This window comes from Bombina bombina, chromosome 6 (assembly GCF_027579735.1).
Source record: "Bombina bombina isolate aBomBom1 chromosome 6, aBomBom1.pri, whole genome shotgun sequence".
Classification (NCBI taxonomy): Eukaryota; Metazoa; Chordata; class Amphibia; order Anura; family Bombinatoridae; genus Bombina; species Bombina bombina.
This window is the reverse complement of record NC_069504.1, coordinates 280,349,927-280,359,633: the sequence shown is the minus strand read 5'-3', so window position 1 is coordinate 280,359,633 and position 9,707 is coordinate 280,349,927. Positions and strand designations below refer to the sequence as shown.

The 9,707-nt window shown below is 37.3% G+C and overlaps 1 protein-coding gene across 1 annotated transcript; it reads left to right on the top strand.

Moving 5' to 3' along the window:
* Positions 1 to 265: 265 nt before the first annotated feature.
* LOC128664396 (uncharacterized) lies at positions 266 to 2,424 on the top strand. The gene is made up of 3 exons (XM_053719227.1): positions 266 to 781; positions 1,132 to 1,551; positions 1,846 to 2,424. The coding sequence occupies exons 1-3, from the start codon at positions 266 to 268 to the stop codon at positions 2,422 to 2,424; spliced, it is 1,515 nt and encodes a 504-aa protein (XP_053575202.1).
* The last annotated feature ends 7,283 nt before the right edge of the window (positions 2,425 to 9,707 follow it).

The window sequence follows — 9,707 nt, the reverse complement described above, 5'->3', positions numbered from 1 at the left end:
GTGGGGTCATTTGTTTCTCAGGTGAATTTTAAAAAACGTATGGTTATTTGTTAATTAATAAAACCTTAAACAATGGGGTCAACTTCCCAGCTTAAAGGCAAAAATAGGGGTGACCATGTGGGTGTAGTTGGGGGAGATTGTGGCATAGTTACTTATCTCTCTGATTGTAATATACATATATAAGTAGTTTTATATTTTCGAAGATGGACCATAGAGTTGAACTATCTTTACTGAACCAGATGTTTTTTATTTTCTTCAGTTTGCTATGGCTGATAAAAAAATACCTTCTGGAGCCCAGTACCGCAAACGAAAGGCAGAACAAGCTAAGGAGCAAGCAAAGCAAGAGGGGTCCTTCTTTAGATACCTTCATGCACAGGAAGCTAATCAAGAACAAGAATGTGACTGTACTCTTGTAGAACCTGCCACTGGGGAAGCTGAATGTTGTGCTCCAACTACAAGTCATACTGAAGTTTCACAGTTTGGAAATGTTTCTAGAAAGAACGCAGAAGAAAAAGATGTCAATAAAAGTGAGACTAGTAGCACTGCAAAGTCATCAAAAGAAAACAATATTGTGCCTGATTTGGATTACAGTGACCCTGCTAAATGGCCCTACTCTTGCAGTGATGATCTACGACAGATTATAATTCAACATGGACCACAGGAGGTTGTATCACATGATTTTCCCAAAGACTCAAAAAACAGACGATTTTCTCCTGTACACTACAAGAGGAGACTGGCAAATGGTGAAGAAGTGTGTCGCGAATGGTTTTTTGTTTTTGCTGTAAATTAATCAGTAAAAGAAATGTTGCATCATCCCTACAAGAAACAGGTTCAAAAGACTGGAAGAACATTGGAGCAATTATTTCTTCACATGAGAGGAATACTGACCATTTGGAAAACTATCAAGCCTGGCGTGAACTTGAATTGCGCTTATGTAAAGAAAAAACAATTGATGCCAGCAGATTAACCAGCAGAAAATTAGACAAGAAGAACAATATTGGCAACAAGTCTTGCAACGCTTGATTGCTTTGGTAAGAGTTCTTGCCATGCAAAACTTAGCATTCCGTGGTACAAATGACAAGTTGTATATTGCCGGCAATGAAAATTTTTTAAAGTTTGTGGAATATCTAGCCCTTTTTTGATCATATCATGAATGAACATTTGCGTAGGGTCAAAGATCAAGAAACATTGGTTCACTACCTGGGAAAAGATATCCAGAATGAGCTTATACAGCTTCTAGCCGGTGCTATAAAGCAGAAAATTATAACAAGTACTATTTCAGCTAAATACTATTCAATTATTCTGGACTGCACACCAGATGTTACTCATATTGAGCAAATTACAATAATTGTACCTTTTGTTGATGCAAGCAAACCAGCAGATAATAAGTCTGAAAGTATTACTATAAGAGAACATTTCTTAGGATTTATTCCACTACAGGAGACTACAGGTGCCTTTATAGCAGAAACTCTTCTTGAACAACTGAAGCAAATTCAATTGCAAATTGAAAATCTCCGTGGTCAAGGGTATCACAATGGGAGTAACATGAAAGGCAAACAAAATGGATCACAAAAGAGAATACTGGACTTAAACCCACATGCATTTTTTGTTCCCTGCAATGCACATTTTTTAAACTTGGTAGTCAATGATGCTGCTAGGTGTTGTCTGGAAGCAACTACTTTCTTCGGGTTAGTTCAACAGATTTATAATTATTTCTCTACATCAACTAAGCGTTGGCAAGTTCTAATTAGCCATATATCAGACTTAGGCATAACTGTTAAGCCATTGAGTGAAACAAGATGGGAGAGTCGGATTGATGCTTTGAAACCACTGAGATATCATCTTGGTAATATATATGATGCTTTGATAGAGATTTTTGAGGATACAAGCCTATCAGGTCCATCTGGAAATACTTCCCGAGTTGAAGCCAAGGGCCTTGCTGATGCAGTTAGTAAATTCAAGTTTGTGGTATCCCTCGTTACATGGTGCGACATCCTTTTTGAAGTCAATCTTACAAGCAAGCTACTACAAAATAAGGAAGCTGATTTAAATTCAGCTACAAGACAATTGCAAGTGACTAAGAATTATCTCATAACCTGCAGGTGTGATAAGGGTTTTCAACAAGTTTTGACAGATGCTACTGAGATTGCAAATGAGATACAGATAGTACCAAACTTTGAGACAGAAGATCAAGTTCGAAACAGGAGAAAGAAACTGCAGTTTGAATATGAGGCCCGAGAAGAAGCACCACAAGATCCAAAGCAGAAATTCAAAACAGGTTTTTACTATGCTGTTTTAGACATGGCCATACAATCTATTGAAGAGAGATTCCAACAGCTACAGAAATGTAATTCACTATTTGGCTTTCTATATGACATATACAGTATAAAGAAAAAATCAACAGAAGATTTACTTAAGGACTAATAATTTGGAAAAGTCATTGATGCATAATGGAAACAAAGTTATTGATGCTGAAGATCTGCGTTGTGAACTTGAAGCAATAGCTCGAAGACTTCCAAAGCCTATGCCGCCACAAGAAGTACTTCTCTTCATACTACAAAATAAACTTCTGGATAACGTGCCCAATGTTTCTGAGGATCCTTCTCACACTTCCAGTATCAGTGGCAAGTGGTGAACGTAGTTTCTCAAAGCTCAAACTTATAAAAAGTTACATACGTTCTACAATGTTGGAAAAGAGACTAGTTGGCTTGGCAACTATATCTATTGAACATACACAGGCAGCAGCACTTGATCTGGCTGAAATGGTGACAAAATTTGCAAAGGAAAAGGCACGCAGAGTGAGATTTTGAAGTGTCTGAAATTTAATTTTTTTTCTGACAAATCTGTGGGGTTTTTTGTTTGTTTCACTGGCTGTAAGAAAAATACAGACTCAGTTATTGTTTAATAAAAAGTTAAAATATATTTTTTGTTAATATAGGCAATTTAACATTTGGTTACTTTATATTTTGCCTTTAATATTGTTGCTTTTGGCATCTTATGCCACTTATTCATGAAAATTAAAAGAAATTTAAAAGAGTTATGTTTTGTTGCTTTAATTTTTTTTAATTTTTTTTTGCATGGTGTGGGGCCAGGGGGGGGGGGCGCAAGTAACTAGTCTTGCCTAGGGCACAAAATAGTCTAGCACTGGCCCTGACTATGGCATAGGCAAGCAATAGTGCAATAGAAAACACTCTAATGCACTTCTTTATGTCCTTTTTTAAGAACCCACAGTGAACAGAACTGTATCTGGTTTCTGCACTTCCATAGATCTTGTCCATCTGCATAAACAGTTTGTACTGCCATCCCTTCTTGTCTGGTACATTTATCTTCTTTAAATTCTTTGTAGCTGCTGCCAGCTGTCTCACGAGACATGTCAGTAAAGGTTTAGAGATATAGCATTAGCCCTTAAGGGATAAGTGGCTTAGCGCAATATGAATGTACATTGTTCTGCCTTTCCAATAAGTGAGTAAAGTGATTGTGCAATCAGAATTCAAATATAGGACTTGAGAGATTAATAAATCTGGTACACTTGGAATCAGCTCCAGGTATAAAAGTCTTTTTTACAAATATCTGGCAAATAAATCTAGAGCCTAGCAGAGTGAATCATTATTAGTGTGTGTGTGTGGGGGGAATCTGATTAAAATGAAAACTGAGTAGCTCACACTTATAGCTGCTCCTATGTCATAGACCCTGATATTCAAAACATTGTCAGACCCATGAGAAACGGCATTTCTGGCCTCGCCAGTCTTGCAGTCCATGGGTCTGGTGATATATTTAAAAAAAGGATGCTATATTTGAAGTGTTCCTATACAACATTGACTGTGCGTTCGCTGAAACAAAAAAATGGTTTATGTGTAGGAATACTTCAAATAATGCCTGTGTAGCCTTAATGTCTCTGTACATTAAATATACTCCCTAGGCTGGAAATGATCATCACTGAAAAGCTGGCGAGAGTGATGTGGCTGAAAAGGTGCATCTAACATGGAGGGCAGGTGTTGGCTCCTCTTCTTCCTGGATCCTCTGATTATGCTGTCCAACCTCATACTCAGTTTAGTCTGTCAGTTTACTCCTTTTATAGGGGTGCCCTGGCACTTCTATTGGCTGATTTTGTATGAATCTTCAAATTAGCCAATAGAAATATTTCTATTGGCTGATTTGATTTTTTTTTTTAACAAATCAGCCAATAAAACTGCCAGGGTAACCCTATAAAAGTGGTAAACTGACAGACTAAATGTAGTGTGCTGCCGGCAGCATGAAGAGAGGCTCCAGGAGGAGGAGGAACTGCCACCATGGAGGAGCTGTCGCCAAGGAGAACCACTGCTACTGCTGCCGCCGACACGGTAGACCACTGCTTCCGCCGCTGACCTTATGGATTACATCTGATGAAGAAAAGAAGAGGAGCCTTTTATGTCTTTGTGGGTTTTTATTTTTTAACACTGTTTTTTTTCCGATGGTTCTTCACCTGGATTATAGATAACATCTTATGAAGACTTCAGTATAAAATATTTGCTGTTTATTGTGCTTTTGAATTGCTGTTGTTTATTTGGTTTTTAATGTTTATTGTGTTGGGTTCTTTTTTTGTGGTAATGTTTAATTTGTAGTAGTGATTTCTTGCTGTTGTGTTAGATTGTCTTAGAGTTTGATTATTTTGTAGTAGTAGTTGATTTTAATAGTTGTGCTACTTTGTTTAAGTATTTGTTTAATTGTTGTAGTTTAGTTTAATAGTTGTGTACATTTGTGTAATGGTGTTCTTTTTTATTTAGCTTCAACAGGTTAGGTTGTGGTGGTTGTAAGGGTGCATAAGGGGTTAATTAGTGTAGGGCTGTGAAACGATTTTATAGGGATGCTGCTGTTTTTGCATTAAAAGAATAAGGGCTAAACAAATGTATTAATGGTTTTCATTAATATATTGTTTCTTTATTCTTTTTTTTGTCTATATACAGTATGTATACATATGTATTTATGTGTTTATACGTTTGTGTGTATATATAAATGTATGCGCACACACATATAGACATATACATATTTAGAGATGTGTGTGTTTTGTGTCACTTTATTGTTTTGCAAAACAGTTAACAGAGATCTGAGGATGCACTATCCCGATGTGCGTTAACTTTAATTGCACCCAAGCAATCGTGTTTACTTTCAACTTATTATACAAGCAAAAAACTCGACATGCACAAACACCCACGATAAACCCATTTTCAGTTGTGCATAACTGTTAACGTGCCACTCGTTATATGGCTCTTAAAGGGCCGGAAAACTCCAAACCAGAAAACTCCAAAAAGTTAAAGCTGATATATTTGATTTCGCAACTAGATCTTTAAGAGACTTTAAACACCTTTTCACTTTTGTGTATATTGTCTTTGTCCTGTGCTCCCTGGAGAGGCCAAATGTAAACTTTCTAATCTAGGAAGTCTTCAAAATGCTGCAAATGATCTAAACCCGCAATGTGATTTGCAGCATTGTGAAGAAAGCTTAGGTTACATAATTTGCATTTTGGCTATCTAGGGCTCATTAGCTCATAGCAGAACTCCTACTTCCCAAGCATAAAAACATAAAATTGTTATTTTCTTAAACAAAATTGTAATCCATTTTAACATTTCCTCTTTTAGAGACACAAAGAAATTGTTTGTGTTGCTTTAAAGGGAATGTAAATTTTGATGCTAAAGTGCCCGGTTTTTAAAACTTTGATTAAAAACAGGGGCACTTTAATTCATCAAAATTTACATTTCACTCCTATTGTGAGAAAAAAACTTACCTTTTAATCTTCACAGCAGCTCCAGCTTGCTCCGGTCTCACAAGCCATTTCTGATGTCAGAAATGATTGATAGGTCATCCTCCAATCACAGCTTCCCCCCCGGGGGATTCAGTGTCTGATTCACTGCTGTGATTGGAGGAAGCCGATGCCTCATTTTAGACCCAGGAAGAGGCTTTGAAACGGGAGGAGGAAGCTGGAGCTGCTGTGAAGATTAAAAGGTAAGTTTTTTTTCACAGCAGGAGTAAAATGAAAATTTTGATGAATTAAAGTGCCCCTGTTTTTAATCGAAGTTTTAAAAACCGGGCACTTTAGCATCAAAATTTACATTCACTTTAACTCCTTCTTTCCCCATTTCCTGATAAGTAACCCTCTTCTCTACGCAAACTCCCCTTTCAAATGCACCTTACACATTAACCCCCATCAATAAGCCCCACACTACACAATCCCTTCCCTTATCACAATAAGCAATCACAAATAAAAACTCCCCAATATGGTCCCCTCATTCACACCCTCCCACACAATTCCTTCCTCCATTGCAAATATTCTATGAAATTGTGGGGGATGGGGGAAGGCAATATTAAAAAAAAAGAATTATACTAAATATTATCTGTCCTGAAGTCCATTTGAAAACTCTTGATTCTTCTGCCAGCAGCAATATGTTCCCTTCTTTTCAATTCTTACCACATTTTTCTAAGGGGTTTATTCCCTCCTATGTATAAAAATCTTTGGACATCCTGATTGGTTAAAGGGTTTACAAGTTTTCACCCAAATTTTGTATGTTACATCTGAAATTTTGCACACTTCAAGTTTTTGAAAAGTGACAGATGTGTTCTGCATTTTGCATTAGCAACGCCTTAAAGGGACAGTCTAGTATAAATTAAACTTTCATTATTCAGAAAGGACTTTTAATTTTAATCAACTTTCCAATTTACTTTTATCATCAAATTTGCTTTTTTCTCTTGGTATTCATAGTTTAAACTAAACCTAGGTAGGCTCATATGCTAATTTCTAAGCCTTTGAGGGCTGCCTCTTATCACAGGCTTTTTAAATCTCTTTTCAACACAAAGAGACAGAAAGTACACGTGGGCCATATAGATAACACTGTGTTCAGGCACAGGGGGTTATTTAAGATCTAGCACAAAACAATGCTAAATTTAAGACAATAGATAATAAACAGTCACAGTCATATGATCAGGGGGCTGGAAGAAGGTTCCTAGATACAAGGTAATCACAAAGGTAAAAAGTACATTAATATAACTGTGTTGGTTATGCAAAACTGGGGAATGGGTAATAAAGGGATTATGTAACTTTTAAAACAATAACAATTCTATGGTAGACTGTCCCTTTAAGGGGAAAGAAAACTAATCATCTGTGCATAGTTTTGTGGCCCCAGAAATAAGGGAAACTAAAAATGCTTGCTTTGGAGAATTCTGGTGAGGGGCACAACTCAAGAGCCCTCTTAGGGGGAACAGCATTACCTAAATCAGAGCCTGTGCCACTGGACATTTTTGGAAATATATTATTATTTCTGTGTACCCATAAATTTATTTACGGTCCTTGAGGCTTCTAAAATATTGATCTACGACCCTTAAAGCTTCTAAAATACTGTGGCAACCATTGGTTAGATCGTTTTCATCACTGATATATCTGATCACAGTAATACTGTAGAGCAAGAATGCCATCTAGTGACCAAAAGTGAATCAGAATGTCTTAAGAAATATTAGGCATGCTGTTTACATCAATTACTAAATATGCTTCCTTCATTTTATTAACGTTTAAAGCTGTACATATAATTAAAGATTCAATGAAGTTAAAGGGACATTAAACCCACATTTTTTGTTTCATGATTCAGATAGAGAATACCATTTTAAACACCTTTCTAATTTACTTCTGTTATCTAATTTGCTTCATTTTCTTGATATTCATTCCTGAAAAGCAGATCTAGATAGGTTCAGTAGCTTCTGATTGGTGGCTGCACATATTTGCCTCATGTGATTGGCTCACCCATGTGCATTGCTATTTCTTTAACAAAGGATATCTAAAGAATGAAGCAAATTAGATAAAATAAGTAAATTGGAATGTTGTTTAAAATTGTATTCTCTGTCTGAATCATGAAAGAAAAATGTTGTGTTAAATGTCCCTTTAAAGGTACAGTGTACTGTACGACTGGTTTACCCTTAATGTGTTTCAGTTAGAGACTGCAGAGTAAAAAAATGTGAGGGAAAATTGCTCCTTTTGGTCTAAGTGATAGTAAATCCTTGCGTGGAACAAATAAAGGGGACTTTCAATCATGAAACCAATAGCCATGCGGGCCAGCTGGCATTATGCCGGATAGCTAGCACGTTATTGGCTAAAATCCCTTCAGTGATAAAATAGCGTTCTGTTGTGGGCGGCCTGAGGCGCTCAGAGCAGCGAATGCTGCAGACAAATAAAGGAACTTTCAGCATGAAGTATTTTATACTTCATGACTGAAAGTCCCCTTTTTTGTTGCACTGGTAAATCATAGCGTTTCAAAAACGCTAGGATTCACTTTCACTTTAATATATATTGTAAATAGCTATTTTTGCTACTAAAACTATCCAAATAAACCTATCCAAATGGGCCGAGCTTGCAGGGTGAGCATAAATCCTTACGCCTAGATTACGAGTTTTGCGTTAACAGGGGTGCGGTAATTACGAGCAGCTTATGCTCACCGCTCACTGACAGACAGCGCTGGTATTACGGGTTTTTACAAACCCGGCATTAACCGCAAAAAAGTGAGCATAGAGCAAAATTTAGCTCCACATCTCACCTCAATACCAAAATAAAAACAGAAAGGTGCAAAGGACACTGGAGGGCGCAATTCATAACAAGTAAGGTGCTCATTACCGAACCGCTGTGGAGATCCAGTGAGTCTGCTGTTGTCTGGCGTCTGTGGGGAGAGTGTTGCCGGAGAGAGCAAGCTGGTTTGCTCTGATAGCCAGTCTGTGTCCACAAGCACATTGGTGTGCTCGGCCAAAGTGTGAGTACCCTGGAAATAGAGTGTTGCTATATGTGTGGGCTACTTTGGGCTGTGGGTGCACACAATGGTCGTCCTTCTCTATTTGTAATCCACACAGATTCGTCTGCCTTCATCTGAAGAGAGGATTCATTCCTGCGACCATTTGGAGGCTGTTGCGGTCGGCTGAAAGTATATTGGACTTCATAATTGATCCAACAGACTGTCTGTTCAACTCACGCATAGTGGACTCTCATACTGTGTTGATTAACATTTAATGAGGTGCCATTTTCCATTCTAATTATCACTATTAGCTTTGTATCATTTATTTAAGTATTGTATGTATCATATATTACATGGTCATTTTAGGATTCATTAGCGCCCTCCGGTGTCCTTTGCACCTTTCTGTTTTTATTTTGATTATACATAACTTTCATAGGTTATGTGTTGGCAGGTGCTACTTTTTATTAATTTTATTGTATAAGTATATCTCACATATGTTTGGTGTCATTATACTGTCACTAATTTATATATCATACTAATTCTATACCAGGGGTGTTTGGTCTACATATTATCCCCATTTGGTATATATTTTAGAAATTGGATATTCATTGCATTATACAGTACAACTCCAAAAATCCGAACCCCAGAAATCTGGACAACCTGAGAATCCGGACTCTGGAGTGATTACAACTTCTGGGTGTTGGTTTTTCACTGTGCATGTGCAAATTGGCATTCAGAGCTGCAACAAGCGATGGCACGTGAAGACAGTGAGAAATCTGAGCTCCACAACTGCGCACTACAGTTTTCCATACATGACCGGTACCTGTGCAGGTATTTACCATCTTTACACTGCACAGTACCGTTATACCTGTATACTGTACTGTAGTACTGTATTGTACAGTAGTGTACTGTACCAATGTTTCCTAAAGTGGATAAGGGGTCTAAACAGAAGCAGAGGAGAAACAC